Source organism: Poecilia formosa, unplaced genomic scaffold, assembly GCF_000485575.1.
Source record: "Poecilia formosa unplaced genomic scaffold, Poecilia_formosa-5.1.2 Scaffold52, whole genome shotgun sequence".
NCBI lineage: Eukaryota > Metazoa > Chordata > Actinopteri > Cyprinodontiformes > Poeciliidae > Poecilia > Poecilia formosa.
The window spans coordinates 2695026-2720140 of NW_006799991.1; the positions used below are offsets into that span (position 1 = coordinate 2695026).

At 37.1% G+C, this 25115-nt stretch overlaps 4 protein-coding genes across 7 annotated transcripts in view; 1 reads left to right on the forward strand and 3 right to left on the reverse strand.

The window, feature by feature from the left end:
• Positions 1-12166, reverse strand: part of usp13 (ubiquitin specific peptidase 13) — a 32574-nt gene extending 20408 nt beyond the window's left edge. For 2 of the 3 annotated variants that reach the window (XM_007552787.2, XM_007552786.2), the window contains exons 1-9: positions 11754-12166; positions 9990-10115; positions 8345-8405; positions 5367-5488; positions 3974-4116; positions 2925-3109; positions 1575-1672; positions 1194-1384; positions 303-374 (exon numbers count right to left, since the gene is read on the reverse strand). In XM_007552787.2, the coding sequence (XP_007552849.1) occupies positions 303-374; positions 1194-1384; positions 1575-1672; positions 2925-3109; positions 3974-4116; positions 5367-5488; positions 8345-8405; positions 9990-10115; positions 11754-11864 (1109 nt within the window). In that variant the 5' untranslated portion in view covers positions 11865-12166. The remainder of the gene's footprint in view (positions 1-302; positions 375-1193; positions 1385-1574; positions 1673-2924; positions 3110-3973; positions 4117-5366; positions 5489-8344; positions 8406-9989; positions 10116-11753) is intronic. The other variant, XM_007552785.2, reaches the window with a different exon arrangement.
• Positions 12167-12961: 795 nt separating this feature from the next.
• On the reverse strand, positions 12962-17417 carry ndufb5 (NADH:ubiquinone oxidoreductase subunit B5). Its single transcript, XM_007552789.2, has 6 exons — positions 17274-17417; positions 15982-16064; positions 15693-15759; positions 15500-15561; positions 14976-15082; positions 12962-13175 (listed from the first exon to the last, which is right to left on the reverse strand). Exons 1-6 carry the CDS (start codon positions 17389-17391, stop codon positions 13055-13057), a joined length of 558 nt encoding a protein of 185 aa, XP_007552851.1. The 5' UTR covers positions 17392-17417; the 3' UTR covers positions 12962-13054.
• A 166-nt stretch (positions 17418-17583) lies between these two features.
• On the forward strand, positions 17584-20230 carry mrpl47 (mitochondrial ribosomal protein L47). 2 transcript variants are annotated; one of them, XM_007552791.2, is made up of 7 exons: positions 17584-17740; positions 18565-18668; positions 18891-18951; positions 19195-19291; positions 19431-19561; positions 19731-19826; positions 19935-20230. In XM_007552791.2, the coding sequence occupies exons 1-7, from the start codon at positions 17607-17609 to the stop codon at positions 20044-20046; spliced, it is 735 nt and encodes a 244-aa protein (XP_007552853.1). In that variant the 5' UTR covers positions 17584-17606; the 3' UTR covers positions 20047-20230. The 2 variants fall into 2 exon arrangements, with proteins under 2 accessions (XP_007552853.1, XP_007552852.1); XM_007552790.2 differs by having other exon boundaries at positions 17585-17740; positions 18520-18668.
• Positions 20231-20689: 459 nt separating this feature from the next.
• Positions 20690-24222, reverse strand: actl6a (actin-like 6A). Its single transcript, XM_016671852.1, has 11 exons — positions 24123-24222; positions 23744-23841; positions 23477-23571; positions 22615-22721; positions 22424-22513; positions 22268-22329; positions 21987-22101; positions 21708-21788; positions 21244-21339; positions 21038-21124; positions 20690-20931 (listed from the first exon to the last, which is right to left on the reverse strand). The coding sequence occupies exons 1-11, from the start codon at positions 24174-24176 to the stop codon at positions 20851-20853; spliced, it is 966 nt and encodes a 321-aa protein (XP_016527338.1). The 5' UTR covers positions 24177-24222; the 3' UTR covers positions 20690-20850.
• Between the last annotated feature and the right edge of the window lie 893 nt (positions 24223-25115).

Below are 25115 nucleotides of genomic sequence, written 5' to 3' on the forward strand. Positions count from 1 at the left end.
CCTTATGGTATAAACATGTTTATTTGGCTGCCTGTCTGATAGCTGCCGTCAGGCTATTGATGCCCATCAGCATCTGGCCTCTTGCAACACATGGCCTTCAATTACAAAATTGTGATGATTTTATTAAAATAGAGATAAAATAAATAGGTACTACAACATACAAATTATGCAATTTATGCTTGTGTAATTTAGGTTATTTGTTAATGAACTTCTGTTTTTAAATATCAATAACAGTGGCAGAGGGAGCTGGAAAACACCTTCTCTTCTGTCACTGCGTTGCATAAATCTCAGGAGTCACTTACATCTGTGTGGCGAAATCCTGGGTGGGGTCAAGAGGTGAATAGTCGAATATCCTCTGAAGGTTACCTACATACCTAAGAGAGAAAACATATGAGGGTTGATATGTGAGGTGACACACAGACGTCGCCTCCAGAGAAACATGCAAGGAGCTTAAAAGACCCGCTGCTGGTCAACGAGTTATTTAATTATCATCTATGATCATAGACAGCCAAATTTGTTTTGGAGCGGCCAAGCGAAGTGTCGAGTGTCAAACCATGATCAGATATAGAATCTGCAGAGGAAGCTAAAGATTAGGGTGATGTTACAGAGGCCTTTCAACTATAACGACCTGGAGTTAATCATCAACTGCATGCAAAATCTGATCAAAGCGTTTGACTGCTGTAAGTTAAAAATAAATAAATAAATAAAAATAAAAGATCTGTCCATTGATAACTGCCAGTTATAAAGGGTAACAGGGTAACACCATGGAATGCCAAAGAAGGAAAGTACTAAAAGGCAACAACACATTTTTAATTTTTAATTTGTTATAGTAAGGGACCACACCCGTACCAGATACCAGAGAGCTTGTAGTTGGAGTCGTGTGTGTTTAAGCTACCAAATATTCCACACACTGGTATAGAGAACTACTTAACACAAAATATACAGAGATACCACCCTTGTTCCCAATCAGAAACAAACTTCTTGGTTTAATGAAAATAATTTAAGATTTCCATCTGCTAAATGAGCATAATTACAATAAAAAATGTTATTAGTTGATAAGACTGTCAAGGTTCAAGATTTGTTTAGCATGATCAACGGTGTGAGTATGTCAAGAGTTATGTCATCAGGGATAGCCGTAGTTAAAAAAAACAAAACCACTACAATATGAATGCGTCGCAGCGTACAGCACTCACATCCTTTGGAAATCTGGGATGCTGAACAGGACCTGTAGCACTGTGCTGAGGTAGCAGCTGTTTCCCAGGTTTTTGATGCCAGTGTAACCAGAACCAAACACCGCCTTCAGCTTCATGCCCGACTCTTGGATCACTTCCCACTCACTGACTCGCGGTCGGGGGTTATTGTCTGTGTGGTGTCCATTTTCTGTCTGAAATAGGAGGAGATGGAGATGACAAGGACGATCTTGTGTGAAGAACTGTCTTTGTTGTGTTGTGTAGCTATATCAAAACGTCTGATATAGCTCAAAAATAAAATATATTTTTGACACATTTTCTTTAAACACTGCAGCTGTTTCAAATTAGATCGGGTTCATGTAAAAGTGAAATTTGTCCACTTACTCTCCTCTGCATCTGGAGCATGTCTATCCCAAAGTGTGACAAGTGCTCTGACATGTGGGGGTCCAAAACAGCCTCTTCCTCCTCAAACGAATAAACATCTGTCATAAAAAGAGGCGAGTAAATCACTGTGGCAAAATCACCAATAAAAAAATAATTAAAATTAATAATATGTAGCCATAGCCGTACAGACACAAAATCTGCTTCTAGTAAAATATACTCATTATCAAAAAGCCTACCTTAGCACATTTTATTGTGATGTCCTAATGTATCAATAAACAGCACAATAAATGCCAGTAGACATATTTTTAAATATACTAATAGATAGATGTTCACATAGCAGTGTAGAAAAAAATAATCAAAATCCCAACCACACAGTTCTCTGGATTGCAAAGATCACTATTATTGTCATGGTAAAGATACGATAATTGCCCAATACTAAACCTACTGGGACACTTCAGATTAGATACCACAGTGGTTATTGTACAATTAAAAATACACTGTAAACAATTTACATTTGTAACAGGATTTGAATGTGCAGCTACCAGTCCTTAGTTTCAAACTGTGTGCCTAAAAGACTACTTATGACAATACAGCTTCTTTTAAAAAATATTACAAACCTACGGCAGAGCAGAACACTTGGATGTTTCAAATACATGAATTCTGTTTTGTCGATGAGCTGCCGCATTATTTGGTTTTGATTTGCATTGTTTATTTATGCATGCGTGTAGGTCGCATGCATGGTAGTCTTATTACAATTTTTATTGTATTCTTGTTTCATGGCTGAAACTTAAATAAAATAAGCTTTTTAAGGAAAAGAAAACCTACTTCGCAACAACAGTTCTGACAATGTGCCTCTTATAAATATAGGTTTAAGGTCCAGTGGAGGAATGGATAAAATTGGATCCAAGCAAAGTGCTGCTATGAAAAGAGGATGTTTTCAGCCCAAACTGCAGTTGTTTTAGACCAATTAGACATATTTCTAATGTAGAACTGAACTAAAAGGAAGCAATAAATAAATAAAACATGGGGCCTTCAAATCAAGAGATTCTGAAATTAATTCATTTTGAAGGGCATTCTTGTAAAAACCTTTTTAAAAGTTTGCATCCCTGTTATGCAAAACATTCTCAAACAACAAGATTTGCAGCTTTATAAGATGACTGTATTATGATAAATCTAGCTGGTAAAAAAAATAAAATAAAAAAAATCTACCCAGTAATTTGATTCTGGCAGCTTATAAATGTTGTACAGTGTATATTTTACAAAGTAGTGATAGTTTTGGGGTATAAGACACACTGTAAGACCACATATCATACACCGTAGACACTGGTTGTGTTGTGTTGTTTCCCAGACCTGCTCCGTCTGGAGTGATGGTGTCCAGTTTAACAGCCAGTGGGTAGCTGGTCTCTCTGTAGTGCTCCAGAGCGTGGCCGTTCCCCCCGCTCCCATCAAAAAACCACTTCCCACAAAGAACCGATCCGTCAGTCAGGTTCAGCCACAGGTTCTCTCTCATCTCGCATTTCTGACACTTCCAGCCACTGACAGCAAAAACACAGAAACAAAAATCATCTAACAATCTCGTCAGCTTTCATAAAAACTTGACAGCTGTTCTTCTAGTGATTCCTATGAAGTCATACATCTTAAAAGCTGCAGCTACACTATAATCAGAACATGAAACTACTCTGTCTTGATGGCTGAACCATCAGAATCAGAAATATGTTTATATTTTGTCAAATTAAATCTTTCTTTTTACCTAAATACAAGAGTACCAACTGTTTTCTCATACTTTTCACAACACTAAACTAAGATACAATACCATGTATAAAGGACACATATTTAAAAATATAATTTTTAATGATTTTCGTTAATGTTATGTGCTTTTTATTTTAAGAAACAAAGACTATCACAGAAACATTAGGCTATAAGCTTTATTGATTATTTATAAGCAGCAAACACCGAGCTAACAAAAATTTGCTCAACTCTTTCAGAAACAAAGATTGACCAGAATATCCAATAATAAATAAAATACAATGTTACGTTTTTATCTTCCACTTTTAAACTGAGTGTACATGTTTAGCTCTGACTCGTTTTATAACAATTCTTCAGCAGTGCAACATACTGAAGTTTGATGTATTTTATGACCGAGCAAGACGAGCAGTCATCCTATAATTAACAAAGATAAGATGTTTGACTCCAAAACTTCCAAAACCTTTACCATAATCATCTTTATGCAAATGATCTTTGTGCACCGATTAAAACAGAACATTTTCAAAATAAAGCTTTGCCAGTTAATATATTTTTTTTTTCCACAAAAGTTGTAAAATGTGTTAATAACATCAATTTCTAATTGAGAATATACAGCATTTGCTGATTTGCACATGATTGCACTATGTTAGGTGTACCTGGGTGGGATCCGGACGCCGTTATCCAGCTGTCTGAGGCTTCTGGCATGTCTTGACACCTGGATCTCCTCGTCCCAAGACTCAGGCTCCTGTTTCTTGTAAGCTGAAGGTGCGTTAAGTACTGCATCACAGGCTATGGTCACCTGGCGTCAGACAGCACAGCAGAGCATGGATAGGTTGGAGGTAACACACAAATGAATTCAGGCATTACAAAGAAACTACATCTCCACATGAAACAGTGCACACAACAAGACATATTAGCCATGCGAGGTTTATGCTAGAAATGGTATAAATGTGATGCGGTGTGTTTGATACGGCGTAAAAACAAAAGGAGTGAAATCAAACTGAGACAAAATCACAAATCTGATTTGATATCTATTTGAGATTTGTATACAAACTTCAATCCTTTTGAAGGATTAAAATACGGGGATAATAATCTCACTTTTATGCAATTTTCAGACAATTATAATTTACCACAAACAGACCCAAATGGATACGAATCTGGATTCTCATTTTCTATGCTTATTCTCAATCCCCCACCAGTTGTTTCAAGTTTATTTCTCCCACAGATGCAGATTCAGAATAAAAATCAGTCCATATAACTGAGAATTAATCTGTAACTTCTATATCAGGCATTCTTATAAAAATAGCAACAAACAAACAAGCAGGCATGCCAAAGTGAAGCTTTAGAAAGAAAAACAAGTAGAGACGTATCACAAAACAAGCAAAGAATCGCCCCCTCCCCAAAAATGAAAGTATCAACATGTACACCTTGTGGTTCCCCAGAATCCTGTTTTACTGAAAACATAACTAGATGCTGTTTTGTCAAAATTATTTGTTTTATTGAATCTAAAAGGTAACAGATTCAGCAGACATCTTAATCTCATTTGGAAAAATCACATGAATGTAATCTGAAAAATCAAAATTTAAGGTCCTCAAAAACAAGTTTGGCATCTGGAGATTATGTGTTCAATAAAAATGATTGTTTTGGCTATTATAGGCTTTTCCTTACAGTGACAACTTAGTCATCAAATGATTTAAACCATGTTTTGTTAGTTAATACAGATCTCTCAAAGAAATCTCAATTTACATTGAGGCAAGCATCAGATTTCAAGTAAACATTTTTCAAGACAAATGCTTGTTTCTTTTATTTATGTAATTATTTTTTTGGTGGCTTGCGGGTCAAAATCTAATGAAAAGGGAACACCTCATTCAACCAAAAACATTCAAAAGCTGCAGGTAAGTCAGACACGGTTGTTTTACAATTCATTTCAAAACCGCTAACTATCCCTTTCTTTTAATTAGTAGACCTGCCTGTCCTGAAGCCAGGGAACCACCAAGCGGACGTTTCCCCTCCAACATGCACAGAAACACACAGAGCCAACTCACTGACCAGAGCGGGCAGCTCCTCAATATTTGGTAAAGGGATCTCGAAGTGGTCTGGAAAAATGACGAGCTTTGCCTCATCCTCATACTCGTAGTCCTCTCCGTTAAAATCTCGGTTTAGCTCTAAATCTTTAAGGGAGGAAGTAGGATTATTAGGTGTAAGAGTGATCACAAATTTAAACCATTAAGCAAAATTTAAATAGTCAGAGAATGATATTTAAGCATCACTATTAGATCTATAAGTGGAATCCTGCACAACACAGGTGTCAAACTCAAGGTGCAGGGTCCAAATCTGGACCACCATAGCTTTATATGTGGACGTCTACACCAAAAACAGTTGTGTGCTTAAACATTATTTTATCAATCACATCAAAGCAGTTTTTACCAGGGTGCTGCCAAATTACATCAACGTGAAAAGACATTCAATATTTTTTAATTTTAAGAAGCACTCATCAAATTCGGATGGTTATTAACATTTTGACAGCTTGGGTTAAAGGATTCAATCAATATTGAATCAGGACATGTGGAATAAGTTCGACATCCCTGCTGTACAATATGAAGAAAATTGCGATGACATTTTCTTACTAAAACAGTTTTTTTTTTCTTGCTTGAATTTACAAATACAGTTATCTTAATTCTGAATTTACGCATAGTTTCAAATAAAAACCAAATTGATTTAAAAAAAAAAAACAAAAACAAATAAAATCATTGAACATTTTTAAGCAGCTCAGACTTATTTTATTATTGACCGCAAAACAAAATGCTTTCTTTGAACTTTTTTACCCAATAATCTACAAATTATTTTATAAATTTGTTTGATCAATCACATATTTCATCAATGAAAACCTTTTCTCTGATGTTACTACTATTATTAATAATATCATGGCGACTGTTTGGTTACATGGAAACACATGATGTTTGCAGCCAGCTGTCTGATTAGATCACAGAACCGGTATGGATACGACGAACCGGGTCAAAGATCTTAAAGGGACAGCGAGAAATGTCACAAAGAATAAGACGGCAGACGATGATCAGACAGGAGAAGAAACGCATGGCAATTAACCTGAGGTGGAAAATATAAGTAGAAAACAGGAATATGAATGGAAAATGGAGCAAGAGGAGGGAATTCCTCAAACAGAGAGGCTGGAGGAAGCCAGACACCTGGGCTTTGGCGAGATGCGTCATCGCTTCAGTTTGATGTGTGTCAGCCCCAGCAGGACACTGACAGGTGGCAGCAGCTGAGAGGCCGGCACATGATTGGAGGAGGCGCCCAGGATAAACTTGTCACCCCTCCCCAACCCGAAGGAAGAGAAGGAGAGGAGGAGGAGGAGTGGATAGGCCAAGCTTTGATTTAGACCAGTTAGCAACCACATATACAAATAAATAGGTTATTATTAGAGGACAGGGGTTGGTGGAGAGGGCTCGTCAGTGGAAATATCTAATGGTTATGATTGAGGCTGGTTAGAACGGCAGCTGGCTGACAACAAACAAACTTTGACAAAGTTGTAGTGGATGAACTTCCCAAGCAGACAGAGATGTCTCTAATTATCCTACTGACATTAAAAAAATCACCGGTTCAATGAGAAAACTGTAATCAGACAGAAGCTGCAATACTTTTAACGATCTTCTGAAAGACACACATCATTAAGCCCGAGCTGTTCCTGAAAGGCTAAAGCAAATCTGAGTTGACTTGTTTTAATGGTTCTTTGGGATGTTTCCAATTAACAGAGGCTTTCCAGTTGTGGAACCAGAAATGGTGTCTGCAGAGAACTACTTCTTTAGACTGACGCAGAAAGTAATGTCAATCAGTTATTGACTGCTCTTTTATTATGCATGTCTCATAAGAAGCTTATAAGCAGAGTCTGGACTTGTCTCTGAACCCAGCAGCAAAAGCAAAGTACACGCTCACTTTGAGCATATGCCTGATAGAAAACAACGACTTTGTGCTAATGCTAAGTACCAATTTATGCAAAGTGCCAGCAGCAGGTGATTGCTGGTATACATCTTTATTTGCCTTCTGTAGCATTTTTCACAATCTGACTGGTTCCTTTTTCATGAACATACAATAATCACCTACGCGCATACACCATAACCTCAACAACATCATTCATTAACAATAATAATAAAAAGAAATGTGATCTGAAGGTCCATGTAAGCCTTAAACATTTAAACTGAGCCAGTTTACACAGAGTCACTGTGGCACAATCCTTAACTGATTTAACAAAAATCAGTTAAGGATAATGACACAAAAAATGAAAAAAAAAAAGCTTAAATGAGATTTGTGAAACAATTCTTCTGATACCTTGTCTGTCTTGTTCTTTTTACATTTCTTTCTTCCCATGATTTCACACAAGGAAGCCGTGTGTTTGAGGAGTTGCCTTAAAATACTTTCACAAATGTTCATCCTTTTTATATCCAGACTAGTGAAATCATCATTAAAATCAGAAACTTACAAAGTCAGATCAATAGGGCTTTCCCACATTGTGCAAACCCAGTGTTTGTAACTATGTTTTTGTTAAAACGTTATAAAAAATAATAATATTCCCTCTGTCATTAACTTGACATTGAGCAAATATAAATTACTTTGGAAATTGTAACAAACCTTAAGCTGACTGATTCTAAACAAACACACATTCACGCACAAACACACATAGGCAAATTCAAGACAGTTAACAAAAATTTGAAAACAGCAGTGACCTTCTAAAAACTGGGCCTTCCTCAGATAGAAACAGACCAGTTATGCTGCCAAAAGGTCAAGGATAATAATAAAAAACAACAACAATGTGCAAAACCAAATAAACACTGAAGAACAGAATAAGTTAAATTGTCCTCAGCAGCTGATGACAATTTAACTGCTGAGCTAAATTGTCAATCTTTTCATTTTCCATTTGCTTGTCTCAGCATGCTAATAGATTTATTTAACATCTTTTCTAAGATTTTCACATTGCAATGTAGAAGTATGTCACTCCAGTGAAAATAACCTACCTAGAAACACTTTTCCATTTCTTCGCCTGGGGATGGCTCCTCCGGCAGCACCTGTGGTTTTCTGTAAGAAATAAGTAGTAACAACATTATATATACATACAAAAAAAAATACATGTAGCATCCACTTGGATGTTTTTTTTTTTAAACTAAAGCAAAGATGAACTTATATGCTCCCCTGAATAAGATCTAGTCTGTTGCTACTGCCTTAGAAGTAGTTGGATATTTGGTGGCCAGATGAGTTTATAAGTGAAGGGAAAATTGCCAGACCTTTAAACATTATTTATCTGGGTTTACCCTTAACTGCAAATGGCATTTCTAGTGTGACAGCAAAGCAGCAACTTTAAAAAAAAAAAAAAAAAAGCAGCAACTTTAAAAAAAAAAAAAAAAACCTAACAGATTAAAAAAAAAGAAAACATTTTCATGAAAACATAAATATGCAGCCTTAGTCCCACCAAGCAGATTTACGTCCAATTTGACTAGTTTTATAGAAATCTGACCAGACAAAGTTGAGAAACTGGAAATATTGACACCCACAGCATCAAGGGAACCACCATGAAAGAAAAACAGCACAGACACAGGAGCCTGCAGAATGTGCAGCAGCTGTTTGTGGTCAGATCCAGGCATGGAAATAGCAGATCTTTTCAAAGCAGAGCTGATTTGATAGCAATTAGCGGCAGAGAGGAAACACACCACCAGCTTGAAGCAAAAAGAGGAGCTTGTTTGAGTTTGCTGTTCTTAGGAAGAATTGACTTGCTAGTTATAGTCAACAAAACCAAAAACTCAAACTGCGACACTGTCGGTTTTAAAACCACCATTAACCTAAAAGATGTGTGCAGATGACATCTAAACAAAAATGGAATCATAATAAGTCTTACAGTTTGTGTTTATTGTTTGAAACAATAAAGCAACATTGTTCAAGGTATTACTTAAAATGTGTTTAATGATATAAATAGAACATGCTTATTTGGACATTTTTTCTTAAAACCCCTAAAAACATATTTTTGTAAACATATATTTCCACCATTGGGAGGTAATTTATTGTATGTATCCAGGCATGTATGTATGTGGATACATAATATGTGCATTTTTTACTTATTTATGTATAAAGCACAAGGGTTACAGCAACATATTTATTGAAATCCTGCAAGAAAAAAAATAACAATAATATGGAAAATGGGAACGGAAATAAATTTTGGACATGCAAATGTTTCTCCATGTTTATGCAGATATAAAAACATTTAAATAAATTGACAGTGTAGACAATTTACTTCAGAAACTGTTGGAAGAACAACAGTTTCTAAACTTAGTCTTCTTGATGAAGATAATCATTTATTTTTTATTTAGACATTTTTCTCTTTAAAATAAAAAAACAGTAATTTAAAAACTAAATTGAAAACTATTCTTGAATATGATAAATATGACAAAAATAAATAAATAAATAAATAAATAAATAAATAAATAAATAAATAAATAACAGAGACACTGAAAACATCATAGTTTGTGTTGTGGTTGAATTTGACTTTTCTTGATTGTCTATGGTGTTCAAATGGTTTGTCATCTTTTATATATAGTATATATTGAAAATCTGTTTTTTTTTTCCCCAAACAGAATTATTGAAATCTACAAGGCAGGGGACAAAACGTACCTCTTTAACATGTCGTTTGAGGTGCATGTAAACACTCTGTCCTGTTTTGCGATAATGTCTCTCCACATGTTCCCGTCCGAAGCCCAGGAATGTGTTCATACACACATACAGGCCTCCCTCAGACTCCTGCACACAAAAGGAAACAATAACAATCAGCTGCAGCACGAGCTGAGGAACCAACAAGGCCAGATAAGAGGACAGTCTGTGCGGCTTCACATGAAGTGTAAGAATTTGTTGTTGTTTTGATCAGCATATTAAGTTATATCATATTCTTTAGCTGTGCATATTTTTTTTATTTATCAGCATATAGTTGGGTTACTCTGACCACACAAAAGAAATTACATCTTGCTGCATTAATGGGAGTAAAATCAAATCAGTATTTGAGATTTCACCCACTTCCACGTTAGGACACCAGAGAGGAAAACTTAAACCAAGAATCCATCTTCAGATGCTTTTTTTTTTTTTTTTTCAAAATCAGCACAAGCTATAGAAATAGCAACTAATATGTAGGAAGAAAATTAGATAAATCATCTATATTATAACCACAAAGCCTGCCGATCAGCCAGTAATCCATTCTGGAAATATTTCTTTTATTTGCAAAATACGCTTCTGAAGCAAATAATTTTGCTGTAGGGATGTGAAAAAGGACCTAATCATCTTCAATTATGTGCAAGTCAAAGAAAGAAAGAAAAATCTTCACGATCTTAAGTCTTATGCAAAAAAAACAAAAAAAACAGAGCATGTTTTTTATAGGTTGCAGCTAAAAACTCTGGTTTAGTTTTAAACGTGCCTTTAAAAAGAAGCAAAGGGGAAAAAAAACACACTCCTACACCTCACACCTGGGCTCTAGAGACCAAGCACATGGAAAACACCTCCTTCATAAACTAACCTCAAATCTGTAATCAGTGTATGGGCTTTATAAACCCCAGTGTTAAACCTTTAAGTGGTTCAAAGTGACATATGAGCCTCAACAGTGCAGGATAAAAATAAAACGGTCTTCAGGCCAGCATGATGAACTCCAGACAGCTGAGTCACCTTTAAAAACGGTTTCAATCCAGATAGGCGTGTAGGAAAGCTCTAGGAGCAAAGGGAACGCTACATTCAGGTTCACCACAGACGCTTTAGAAACACACACACAAAGTATCAAATCTATGCTTCCGTCAATATATTCTGACATTTACAAACGTAAACTTTGCAAATTTTGATTCTGCCACCAATTGTGAAAATAATAAATGAGGACTGGTCTAAATAACTTAGTTTAAAACATTTAAATATTGGCTCTACTAGTTACTCCTAGGCATAAAAACAAATCTGGGTTTCAGAAAGATATAGGTTTTTTAAAAATGTATTAAGCCCTCACATTTTGAGCCAAATAGTGATTTGTTTTAAAATGATTCAAAAGGCTAAACAGTCCACATATCACACTGAACAGCCAGTCCGTTTTAAACAAAAGGTGTAGTTTAGAGGAATTATTACCCTCATTACAAGTATCAAATAGCTTACTTCAAGTGTAGTGTTTCTAAAAACGACAATGGAAGCTTTTGGGAGGTGATCTGGACGTGAAAAGAAAAATAACAAGCCTGCATCTCTCTCCAAAGATGAAAACAGTGTTTTCCTTCACGTCTACAAACACACCAGATTACAGCCGAAACACGTGTGATGTTCAGTCCGCCTGCGACGCACCTTTCCTCCCCCTCATGCTCCTCAATGTCCCGGTGTGTGCAGGCTGCGTGTGTGGGTGTCTGACAGGTCGGGCACACTTACGGGGGAGTCGAAGGAGAAGGCGCACTCGCTTTTGTAGACTCTGTCTCCTGTTTTGGGGACTCTGATGGTGGGCATGAAGGGGACCAGCAGCTCTCCCAGGTCTGCAGCCATCTTCGCATTCCTGCTTCTCCCTGCAGAGTGCTGCGGAGCCTCCGGAGCGGCGCAGTCAGAGCGGAGGATGCTATTTTTAAAGCCCCTCCGTCTCTACATTCCTCCGGCCAGGCCAGGGGGGATGTGACGCTGGAAACGTAAAAATAAAATGACACGGCGGGGTGGAGGCTGGCCTCGGAGTCTGAGGGTAAGGGCATCGAGGGTAAAGAGCTGCTCTTTTGTTGTTGTTTGTGCGGGTTTTTTCCCCCATAAGCATGGACCTGCGCAGAAATTACAGCGCTGCTGTTGACTGTAGTGACGTCCTTTCACATTTACCGAAAGGACCACTCCCACCTCTGAGGGAGGACCCAGAAACACAATTTTTTCCTTCTTCCATCATTTAAATTAACAGAAAAATAAAAGAAAATACATAAGGGTTAAAAAGAAAGCAATAAATTGAATATGGAGTTTTTCTTTTATTGTACGAATAAATAAAATAAATAAATTGTGGTTCATATCCACATGTATTTATTAACCTTTTATTTGTCAGGCAGTAGTCAGTCTACGGAGCTCTGCCACCCAATGGAGAATCTGGTTCAGTGGATATATCATCAGTATGCACGTTTATGTAGTGGATATTCTTGCGTTTATGACTATTGGCCTCTCCTTCTGAGAAACTCTTGCAATAAAACACGTTGTGCTTTATTGCAGACATGAGAGCATTAAATCAAGTGACGGAAATTGATGTAACAATTTATCTCAATGAATGCATTCTAATTTATCTAGAATGCATTCATCAATTTCATTCATTTGTTTGAATGAATTTGAGATGGATGGACAAAATCTAAATTACTTTAAATACACTCAGGTAAATTTCAGCTGTATAAATAGAACAACCAAAATGACTTGAAAAATAACAAAATAAGGCAGTAAATATTTAATACCTTCGTGAAGTAAGAATTACCTCTTGTACAGGGACACTGTCACAAAGCGAAACCAATAGATGGCAATCCACACTGATGTGGTGGAGTCAATTCACTTTATGTTTCTGGATTGTGATAAAACTGAAGAATTAACTTTTAATGTCAGATGTTCAGTAATTGCACCCAACAACTGGCTATTAGACCACATAAAGATACTTTATTTAATCAACAAGGGAAAAATTTACAAACAGTCGGACTGATGACCACGTGTACCGCTAACACCGTTCGTTAATTGTCAGGTGATGACTTGGGGCTGTTGTCAATCAGCCCCTTGTCAGGCGTCGCCACATGGAACCAGGGGCCGTCTCCGTGATGTCTCATCTGCCGACGAACCTCCAGCTGCATCAGTCTGTTCAGGGTTACAAAACAGTAGTCAAGAAACAAGCTGTGAATTTGAGAAAAGTACATCTACGACTATTGAACTTAGTCACTGTAATCCTGATGATGCCATGTCTCTAAACTAACACAAGTCAGCAGGAACAATACCTGCTTCTCTTAGAGGATGCAGCATTTACGTCCTATAAGACAGGAGTGCAACAGCAGTGTAGACCCAACAATCCCTCAGAAAACATAGATACATGGGTCCAGACCTCCAGTTTCTTCTCATATTAACATCCATCCAACTGGAGCTCATTTACTGAGGATTCAAGGGACCAACTAAACTCCACTGTGAATGCATGCCTCAGACAAATTCAAAATCAGTAGTAATAATAACTGCAAGGTCCAAACGCAGGCATATGGACTCAGACATACCATCTTTTTTCTTCTTAAAAGCTCCATCCCTCGCCTGATAAGTATTCTCCATTTAGACTGTTTTCAGGTTATTCTAAGTTAAACAGCTCAAAAATTGCTTTCAAGCGACTTTGGGTTTCAGCTTTGAGAATCTCTTGAAATCTCACTCCTTTAATCGGTTCCATTCTGACACATGTAAGTCAGACACTTGTACTTAGGCCTGTCACGATAAACGATAAATCAATTAATCGCACGATAAATTAAACCTATCGACCTCATTTTAATTATCGGCTTTATCGTCTCTTCCTGCCGTTTTTTCTTTCTGTTGATGACACTGAATGAAAAAGGCTCAACTCCGGTGCTCTTCACTGACCCTTCCTATTTTTTAGTGTCCAGCGCACACTAAAAGAGTTGTCGGCCCATTTTCAAAACATGAGAGACCACCATTAGCCGACAGAAATCCTAAGTATAACGGTTCGATCGGGTTCGTAGTGCCATGTGGTGTCCAGCCACATGGGCACAAAATAATGGCTACAAGTCCAGTTAACTAATTTTAATATCAGGCATTAATCAATGCTTAACTAGAATCTACCTGTGATGCATGTGGCTAGAGTCAGCGTAAAGTCCTGACTGAATGAAAATCATTATAACCTATTTATGTCACGTTAACAAAGAACAGCTGAAAACTTACAGGGTTTATCAACTGCGGTAGCAATTTGGCTCCAACTCCTCCCTTTGTCATTTCTATATTCTTTGGACGAAATGTTGAATAAATATTAATGTTGTTTCCACATATCATCTCCAACGTCCGCTGGATTTTAGGTTGTGCCATGTCAGCTGTTTTGGATTCCTCTCTGTAATTTCCCCTCAGTAGAATCCGCGCTTTCTGATTGGCTACCTGTCACATTCAGCGTTAAGCTCCCAGTCGGGGAAAACTCCTGATTTAGATCGGCCACAACAATCTACATCACACTACAGGATGATCGGTTACAAAATCACCAGCGACAATCTTAGATCGGCCCACGTTCTAAGATTATCGTAAGGGGAAAATAGGGGCGAAAAATCGTGTAGTGTGAACTATTGCATTAGGTAATCGGATGTGCCCATCTTCTCTATTTAAATCTAGTGATTACTGAAGGGCAGTATAGTATACAGACTTCATAATCTGCACTCTTTTGGTTGAATGCAGTATTTATTTCCACTTTGGCTTATGTTGTTTAGTTTTTATTTCCATTAAATCAGTGTCAAAAGGTCTTGAAACAATATTATCGTTTATCACAATAATTTTTTAGACAATCGCTCAGCAAAATTTGTTATCGTGAAAGGCCTACTTGTACTTACTATTTGCACATTTTAGTTTCCCTTACAGACTTCAACATTCTGGTCTTAAACAAGTGACCGAAACTCTGATAATCACCTCATGTCACCCTTTTCCTGTTCAATTTGGATTGCAGCCAACACTTTTTCGTAGTCCTTCACCGGGGAATCATAAATGTTCCGTACAATCCACCTGGTGATGGGGTGCTGAAATGAAAAGAACCAATAAATAATACTAAAAAACGTATTGCTTTCAAAAGACCAATTTGTCTGCTTGACTAGAAATTCTTCAAGAGTTTTTACAACCAGTATTAGTTTTTGTTTGATTTTGCTGTGGACCATTATTACTCATTCAGAACTTCAAAAAAATTAGGAAAAAAATGCATGTACAAGTGGAGAAAAAACTTAAACTCTTCTTTGTGGAATATCATAACGTCTGTGTGTGGGGGCAACACCACTCCAATTGAAACTATCTGTAAAATAAACATTAATCGGCCAAATGCAAAGCAACGTATGTGCTGTGACCTCAATACGTAAATATATGACAAACCAGAACTCAATTATCCTGACAACAATGTTTAAGAGCTGTGACAAAGCAATGGCAAAATGAAAGAAGGAGCACACCTTGTAATATTCCCAATGCTCAGGTTCATAGCCTTCAGGAATCTCAGCAAGCTCTGCCTCACCTAATAAAGCAAAAGAAAAAACTTAGAATCATTCATAAATAATTTACTTAACTTTTCCTAAAATTATATCATGGACCAAAAGGACACATTAAAATGAAATACTTTAAAACACCAAGAACATGTGTACTTACCAATGAAGATATTCACAGCCGTGACCAACACAGCCACTGGAATACCAGTCAGCAGGATGTAATATCGCTGCAAGATTAACAAACAGAAAAATGAAAAACTGAAAACTTTTACAGTTTTCGGTCTGCCACAAACAGAACTAAAGAAGCAATCAAGACCCTTCTCACTAAATGTTTTTCTGGAGATACAAGGGTTACCGCTTAATTTTTGCCTCATATACTGTAGCTATCTGCTTCCCTATTTTTGAAAAGGACTTAAGCTCTGTAAATTGAATTTTGTTATGATACATACCAATAAATGCAAAAATCTCCTGTCGTAATAGTTGGTTGGCTTGACCACAAACATCTTCTTTCCATGGCCCCAACGGGTCGCCACTGAAAAAACGAGCAACAGTTGCTTTCACAATAAAGTCTCTGCCAATGGAATATTTACAATTGTGTTTTATGAGATCAAACAGAATATTTGTTCATTTCAAATACATTTAAAATGTAACTATTTCATACAACGGAGTATTGCAGCCATCAAAAACAAAGAAAAAAAAATAATATGGTCACAGTGAAATACATTTCTACCAAAATATTTTGAGATTACTTTCACACATTTACAAGAAAATAAAAAGTAGATATTCTCTGATGTCGAAAGGTTAGAAATGACAATTTTACATGATTTCAAACATAGCTTTGTAATATTAAAAGCAACATATTTTCTGTCGATATAAAGCCAGAAATTTGCAACAAAAACAGCAGAAGTCCTCTAACATTTAAGTGATAAATTAAATAAATGTGCATATTTTCCAAAGTATAAATGGTAGATGTGGGCTGTAACCCAGCATCAGAATGACATCTCCTGCAGATTCGCCTTAACAATGAGGAAAAAGCTGCAACATAATTTTATCAAGTCTGCACTCTGGAAATATCAATCTGATATAGGAAAATAGAATCTACCATTCATACTTTTGAAAATAGCGAATCGTGTGTTCATAAATTTAAGTTATTTTTTCTGTCAAACTTATGACTTCACATTTTTTTTATGGAAATTGTGTCCTCCAAGGCCACATTAAGGCCCAACCAAAAACAAGGTTTTCTTATCCTTACAATAGTGATGCATGTTATTGTTAGTAAGCAAACTATATAATACATCTGAGATAAATTCGTTTTAAGAGCTTAATTTAAGAACTTTATAGAAGTGCCTTGTAAAGTGTACAATGTGTACACTTGAATCTCTAATATGGTACTCCAATATATTAAAATACAGTCTAACAAATTGCTAAATCATGTGTCCTTCATCCATTTATGCTAAATAACACTTAACTTCTATCTCTATAGGATATAAATAAACGTATAGAGGAAAAAATATCGTACTACTCATTATTCTCATATGGTCAACAAATATGCAATTACAAGATCAAACATATAGTTTTCATCATTAAACTTGGAGTTGTTTCCTCTTTGTTGACAGCAGGGCGAACGCTACCAGTTAGCTGATGTTAGCATGCTAATAAGCTCCGGCGCAAGGTCATAACAGAAAGGAGCCGATTTTAGAGTCGAAAGCTGAGCTGTCCGAACCAGCAGAGAAGCTCTCACCTTTATTTGTCCGTGGGATGGTTCGAGCGAGTATATTGGCAGCATTATTCCCAGCTTTCAGAGGACCTAACCTGGCTGCAAAGGCAGCAGCCGACCTGAGAAGGCTCATGCCCACCATAGCTGCTGTAGGGACAGTTCAACAACCCGCGCTGTGATTGGTTCAAGAAAATGTAACACACACTAAATTTATATTTATCTTGTCAAATTTCATGTTATTATTATGCCATTAACTTTAAAGGTGTTCCGATAATTTCAAAATAAAGAAAATGTTATTTTTGAAAAAAATATATATCTTTTTACACAAAATGCATGTTGGGTAATTCTAGATAAAACATGGCGTCGTCCTCATCGTTAGGACGTGTTTTGACTCTGTGCAAACGGTTTCAGAGCGTCTTCAGGATATCTCCAGCGATAAGCGTTCAACACTGTGCTGTAAATCTGAAAAGATGCCAGAACAATCTTCTAAGGTAGGACAGTGTAGCAGCGGACGTGGCATTTTCTTGTTCTGGTCTACCACAGATCCCTTCAAATCGGCGGCAGCGCAATTCACTTTCTGGCCTATGAGCTCAACCTCAGCATCTGTAACCTTAAACTAGTGAATGAAGTGCAATATGTAAAAAGTGCTTGAGGTTCTTTCAGTTTAATGAAAATGAAGCAATTACAAGATTATCTTAATCTCTGCATCAAAACATGTGCCTGTAGTCTTTATCAGATTAACAAAATTCAAATTGCATCAAAGTATTTTAAGTTTATGTTTCTATTGATGGTGAAGGTCATCTTATTTGAGATACATTTATTGAACAGAAAAAAATATATTTTCAGTGTTTTACTGATCAGTCGGGGCGAAATGCGTCAATTTCCTTTAAAAAGGAAATTTAGTATTTTTACAAACAAAAACATCAATAATGAAGATAATGTATCCTCTGAAAAATCTTTATTTCCAACCCCAGTCTAACAGGTCTGGCTGTTGTTTCTTTAATATCAAAGCTGACCGTGTTTTTTAATCCAGTCCAGTTTGGTGTCCTTAACAAATTCAGTATCATGTTGGTTCATGATTCCTTAAACTCCTATAAGCTCAAGGAGGTAAATGTTCTGCAGTCTGTTTTTTCTTTACTGATTTGGAGGCTTGACATCCCAATAGAGCAATTTGAGAGTTTAGAACATTTAATTAATTACATTCTTGAGTAAGATGAAATTATATGTATAAATGTCAATGCATGTGTTAGATATTTTCTTTCCCCTTCAGTGAAAAATCTTTCCTGATCGCCTCTTCTTGGATCACTCCCATCAGCTTTGTGGGTCAGCGTCGAGCTTTGCACACGACCGTCAGCAGAAGAGGGTTGGAAGAGTTCTTTGATCAGCCTGAGAACTGGGGAGAGCCCAATGTGAAGTCTGGTAAAACATTACATTTATTAAAAGTTGCGTGAGAGTTGTTTAAATGTTGTTTAAATATCCAAGTGATTTTTAGTCAGAAAATAACTATTACATGCTAAAGTAATTCAGTACGGCTCTCAGCAGATGTTAGGATTTGTCAAAAATTGCAGATTAGTAGCTACACAATGTTCATGATCATGCATAATGTATTTTAAATGTTGGAGGTCATTTGTTTCATTACAGGAGCTCCGTGGACAGCGAAACAGCTGAGAACAAAGAGCAACGAGGACTTACACAAACTCTGGTGAGCAATGTCAAGACTGTGACAAATCTGGAAAATATTAAAATCTAATACATTGTTTTGATGTCATGCTGTTACTCGTCTTTATTTAGTTGTTCACCTTGAAGAGATTTTGCTAGACATTTTTCTTGTCTTTTTATGTAAGGCACTTTGAATTGTCTCATCACTTGAATGGTGTTAAATAAATAATAAAAAAAAAGAAGTTCTGCATTTACCATTGCTTCTAACGCCTCAGTTTTGTCTCAGGTATGTGTTGCTGAAGGAAAGAAACATGCTGCTGACACTTGCGCAGGAAGCAAAAAGACAAAGTCTTCAGATGCCGAGTCCTGAACGGATGAAGAAGGTTGGTGCGACACTGAAGTGACAGTTCCAGCTCCCGCACTTCAGAGGGATTCTTTCTAATGTGTAGTTTATATTTACCGATTATTGTTGATGGGGAAATAAAAACCCAGGCTAAAGGGAATACATCTGTGTCTTCACAGATTGAACGGTCAATGGTCAGGCTGGACACAGTGGTGAGAGAACGGGAGACTGCACTGCGTCTGCTGCAGACGGGACAGGAGAAAGGCCGGCCAGGAGACTGGAGGAGGAACGTGTTCGGATATGAATACTGGTACGGAACGTTTCTGTGAATTTATACTGGATTTGTAACTTAAGCAACTTGATGGACTCTGATCCCAATAGATTTTTTTTGTACACAACGTGCAACTTTGGGTTTCGCCTGTCTCACATTAAAGGCAAGAAACTTTTACTCTCAGTAAATAGTCCTTTTTAACCTCCAGGTATCGGTTCAAAGAATACACAATTCCCTGGTACATGAATAAAAGACACGAGCGCAAGAAGTTCTACACGCCCCATTTTGTCCAACCTCATATAAGGTAAGAACATTCATATGCTGCAGTGCAGTTTTGTTCCTTTAATTTTAATCTGTAAAGATATTGCATTATGGGTTTTTTTGTTTTGTTTTGTTTGTTTGTTTCTGGCAGGTTGCGCATTGAGAGATTCCTTCGAGAAAGGGCCAGGAAAGTCAACTTAAAGAGGAAAACTTTGGCCAAATTAAAGGAGAGATTTCCCCAGATGAAGCTTCCATCTTCCTGAATAAGGGATCTGTTCTTTTTTGAGTTTGCTACAACTCGGCTGCCTGAATCAGCTCACACAGTCTACTGAAATTTGAGCAAATTCTTGTCCAGCTGTTATTTGGTTTTACAAGATAAAACTATGTTTTCTCGATTGGAAATGTGTTCTGTTTTGTTACTGTCTAATAAACCATCCTGCCTAACCACTGTTTGGGCATCTTGTAACTAACGCAAACTCAGAATTGCTTTTAAAATGACTATTCATGTAATCATAACAAAATTGACTTTATTTTTCAAAGGTCAAATGTAGCCAATGACAAGTAAAAATGAAAATTAAATACAGATTTTTAGTTGAAATATGAGTAACCAGGGGCAATAACTGACCGGCAACTGCTTATGAATTTACCAAGTACACGAAATGACAATCACAAAACACATTCACATCCTGCTAAATGATGCTTCCTCCAAATAAAGACCCTCGTCACACAACATCTTACCAGTTTTCTGCTGGGATCCTGTACAACCCTAATTACTCATTTCTCCCCAGTGTAATCGGAAACAACTTTTTGATGACCCAAAGTTTCCATCAGCAGGTAACAGAGAAAGCGACAGTCTGTTTTGGCTATTTAAAAAAGAGGATCTTGAGTTGATTTTTTTTTTCTTTCTTTTTTTTTTTTTTAAGATCCTGACAAGCGACCAACTCAGATTTAAAAACAAATCATACAAAATGAGAGCTGACTGTTCCTGAGTCTGGGTCAGAGGTTGACTCCTCATGATGTTGAGCTAGAAGAAGATGGAGAAGAGAAGGTTGAGACTGGATGTCAAATCAAGGACACTTTCTGTCCACACACTGCTTTCCTCCTTCTTCGTATTCCTGTTTTGAGATCCACATCTGCTGGAAAGTTCCCTGGAGAACAATAAACATGCTGTCAAATATGCAATATGCATACATACATAATAGGTTCTATCACGTGAGGGGCTCACAGTACTACAGAGCCTCTGTATGGTCTTACCAGTGATGCCAGGATGGAGCCTCCTATCCACGCACTGAACCGGCGCTCCACCGTAGTGTTGTTGGCAATCAGCTTCAGTCTCATGCTCTGTAAATTACAAACAAGGGGAAATGTAGCATTTAACATAATGCAGCTAAACTGAATTTATCCCAAGTCACAACTTGGGATAAATTCAAAGCCGTTTACAAATGATGACTGTTTCTTACTGGAGGGGTTTTCTGGGAAAGTTCTCTGTTCAATCGGTCAGTGAAGCCCTGGATGAGTGTGTTTCCTCCCGTCACCACCACACTGCCGTACAGACCCTTACATACACGTCAATAATCACAAATGTTAAACAAACTCTGAGCCAATCGTTATCCTCATCACAGAAAATAGCTTCTGATCCAAATCGGCTGATTTTCATCTGGACAAACCAGTGAAACTCAAATATTCAGTCATTTTCTAATGAACTAACGGGCCATGATAACAACTCTATGATGTAGAAATAGTGTGCAAAGGAGGAAGACTCAAAGTTAGTCTCTTATTTGTTATATTAATTAAAATAACCTGCTATAGCTCGTTTCTTTGTTTTGGGCATTGCAGACTAACTCAAAAACTTGTCCTGCAATAAAAAAAAATATATATATATATTTTAGGTGCAATAAATCTTTAACAGCTGTCCACTACTCACCGGTCGAATGTCAATGTCACACATTCCTACACTGGTCGTCACCACGTGGCCAACTCCTAACATGGTGTTTCCAGACAGGCCCTAAAAGAGAGCAGATTATGCATTGCTTTTATTTACAAAAAAGGCGAATTATGCAATAATAAAAATATCTGAACACTTATTTTTTTTATTCAAGGTACCAATAAGCTCACTGCGTTTTGTTTTTGTTTTTATACCACTGATAACTGTTAATTTAAAAGTACATTTAGTTTAATGTCGCCCGACAAACTTAACACCAACTTTGGCATTAGAGGGGTCAAACAGTCCCTCTGGGATCTTTAGTCTCTCCGCACCAAAGTCACAGTTGTAGCCATTAGGGAGTTCATAATGGACTGTGGGCATCTGAGCAGCAACTCTGAGGAAAAAGGAAAGATTGAGTCGTTCAGATAACAAAAACCAACATATCTACCGTGAGCTGTAGAACAAAGACAGGAATCATTGCTAAAAATAAGTAAATTTTCAATTAGATTTTGAGAAGAGAAAATAATTTTGAACTCCAAGAATATTTGCTAGTAACTCACTGTTCATCGTATGGAGAGTCTGACACCTGCAGGACAGACGCCTGGAAATCCTGGATTACACACTGCGATAAACAGAGCACAGAAAATGACACATTTAATTCTGGCATTCCACAGAAATCCTGAAAGTGCTGCAAAACAAATGAACTCATTCCTTACATTACACATGTAGTTGTGCCAAGACCGAGTGACTTGAGGTAGTTTCTCCTTTTTCTTCCAGCTGGCCGGGGATCCCTCCCGCACTGGATCCTGTGACATATTCACACAGCAGGCAGCAAACGGCAAACATAACTACTTAAAAATGTGTCAAATTAAACTTCCAGCAGATTTAAAATGAACAAAGTGTTTACCTTTGATGCAATCATGTAGGGAGGGATTATCTCCACACTTAACTCTTGAAACAACTCCCGACACTGCATGCTCATGAAATCACCAGCCAAAGGTGACTTCACAATGCCTGTCAAAAACAAACAAACAAAAAAAAAGACAGTACAAAATTAGCTTTACGTTGGGAAAGTTAGGAATTCAATTTTGATAGTTAATCTATAGTGTTTATATAATACACCAATGGCCATTTCCAGCGTCTTTGTTGAGTTTAGCTACAGTGTTTGTTCACAATTTGCACCAAATGAAAGGATCAAAGTTTTCACTTTTGAGTGTTCATTCGCACAGATTAATGGTGCGTTCACACCAAGCACGTTTTGAGCACCTAGCCCAGCGCAATTTGAACTGTTTGGAGCGTTTGACAGATGCTTTTTGGCGCACGTAACGCGTTTGGTGTTATCGCACCATAAATGTATTCACATTTTGTGTTGCTGGATCGTACCAAAGTGTGTAAAGGATTGAGGACTACTTTTCCAAAAGTACTACAATAATTTAATCAAGTTTCATAGACAAATGCTGAGGTTTAATTATTTAAGGAGTCAACCTGTAAGAATATGAACAATATATAAGACCATGGTTTTGTTTGGAAATGTCAGTACATTTCCAAACAAAGAATCCTGCGTCACAAAAACTCATTACCACAAACTGCAGAAATTGCATAAATGCAAGAGAAGCACATGACCGAGACGAGCTGCAACCAGCAGATGGCATCAAGTTGCCAAGAAGAGACATAATCCACATGGTTCAGCTTTAGATTCCAACCATTTTTTTTCCATTTCTCTTGTATTATAACTTAGTCCTAGGGTTACATGTGAAACCATTCTTTACCTTGCTGAAGGACATAGCCATCATGCACTGGGATTGCTGTTGTGTGTGTAGCTCCGCTGTCCAGGACCAGACCTGTGGACCGCCCGTTGGCAAAGCTGGGATATTCAAAGTTAAGGGACCAGGAAAGGGATTCAAGGTGCAGGAACAGAAGTTATAGTACCATTTTGTAAATAAACAACTGAAGAGAAAGGTTCATCATCAAATTAGCCCAGTCGTTTCTGTCAAACTGTTCTCTTTACTGGATGAAAAAAAAACTGTAAAGGATACGCAGACAGTACAGCTGATTTACAGAGGAAGAAGGCAGGAATGTTGTAATGCTCAAACATCAACTCTGTAAGCTTCTCTCGTTTTGCCCGCGTGTTCCACTGCAAACAAAACAGATGCAGTTACTCACTTGCAATAAATGGTGGCTGTCAGACACCCTTAAACAAATGAAGACCCCCAGAGTTAGAGACGAGCAGCAGCACAGGAAGCTAATTTTATACTTTAATCCCCGTCCCACAATATTTTTCCAGAGCCTAAAGCAAAGGGCATGTCAGAAATCCAAGTTGCTGCCAACTTGTGCTGAAAGTACATTAATATGGTTTGATTACAGTACCTATTAAAGATGCCAATTATACTAAACATTAAGCAGCAGCAAACTCACCGATGCTTCTGACATGAGCACAGGATGTAGGCTGGGTTCAGACTTGAAGTGCATCTTATACGTGTGATCCAAAATTGCCTGGAAACTGTCCCAGTCCTCAACTATAGATCAAATAAAAGAGAAAGTAAAGCAACCGTTTACTCTAATCTGTCTTTTTTATGTATGAAGTGACATCCAGCCATTTAGTTTTTAGAAATGGTTGCTTAGTAATTGAAAAAAAAAATTATGTCTATAAAAAAAAAAGAAAAAAAAGAAAGACATCTTAGATACAGTAAAATCTCACTGCTGGAAGCAAAGCTAAACATCACATGCATTTAAAAATATATATCTCTTACTATTATTTGACCCAGGCAAGATAATGATAAAAGAATTAGAGCAATGAAGAGTTATTTTTAGATAACAATTTGAGCACCAGACGAGCAGCAATGTTCCAGGTCAGGCCTCCACGGGAGCCAACGGTCCCACTGTGCTGTTCTGCTGCAATTAGCATGGGTGTCACACTCAGTTCTGGGTAACTGCAAAGCCAAACACCAATGGACCACCATTCTGACCTGCATCATCATCTGCTGAAATGGTGCATTGGGACACGTGTTTTATTTCCAATCATGCTGATAATTGTGAGAATTCAGAAAATTTTGTGGATTTAAATCCTAAAAAAAATTATAATCCTGATATAAGAATGGAAAGGAAATGCAGCTTATTACTGTTCAATTACAGAACAATAATAAAAACAAATCTTAAATATTTAGCCAATGTTTTTGAGTTCCCTATTTAGATAACTTAGAGAACCAAAGAAGACTATATTTCTAATGTGGAACACAGCAAAAATAATTTTAATAATATTGTTGAATGGCCACTACAACACATATCTTAAACGTCTCACAGCACATACAACAAAGCATGCTAAGAATATATGGGCTCGGTACAAATTAGTTCTAAAGATCATTTTATGGAAAATCTGCCCAAGACTTATGCTGTTACTTTTTTTAATTG

Coding starts and splice junctions, on each gene's coding strand:
- mrpl47 (XM_007552790.2), top strand. CDS start 17,607: ATGGCGTCGTCCTCATCGTTAGGACGTGTTTTGACTCTGTGCAAACGG. Junction 18,669..18,890: donor AGAGCCCAATGTGAAGTCTG/GTAAAACATTAC, acceptor GTTTCATTACAG/GAGCTCCGTGGACAGCGAAA. Junction 19,827..19,934: donor TTTGTCCAACCTCATATAAG/GTAAGAACATTC, acceptor TGTTTCTGGCAG/GTTGCGCATTGAGAGATTCC.
- actl6a (XM_016671852.1), bottom strand. CDS start 24,176: ATGCACTTCAAGTCTGAACCCAGCCTACATCCTGTGCTCATGTCAGAA. Junction 23,842..24,122: donor TGCTCATGTCAGAAGCATCG/GTGAGTTTGCTG, acceptor TTTTGTTTGCAG/TGGAACACGCGGGCAAAACG. Junction 22,102..22,267: donor GACTCTCCATACGATGAACA/GTGAGTTACTAG, acceptor CTTTTTCCTCAG/AGTTGCTGCTCAGATGCCCA.
- ndufb5 (XM_007552789.2), bottom strand. CDS start 17,391: ATGGTGGGCATGAGCCTTCTCAGGTCGGCTGCTGCCTTTGCAGCCAGG. Junction 16,065..17,273: donor CATCCCACGGACAAATAAAG/GTGAGAGCTTCT, acceptor TCGTTTTTTCAG/TGGCGACCCGTTGGGGCCAT. Junction 15,562..15,692: donor GGCTGTGAATATCTTCATTG/GTAAGTACACAT, acceptor TTGCTTTATTAG/GTGAGGCAGAGCTTGCTGAG.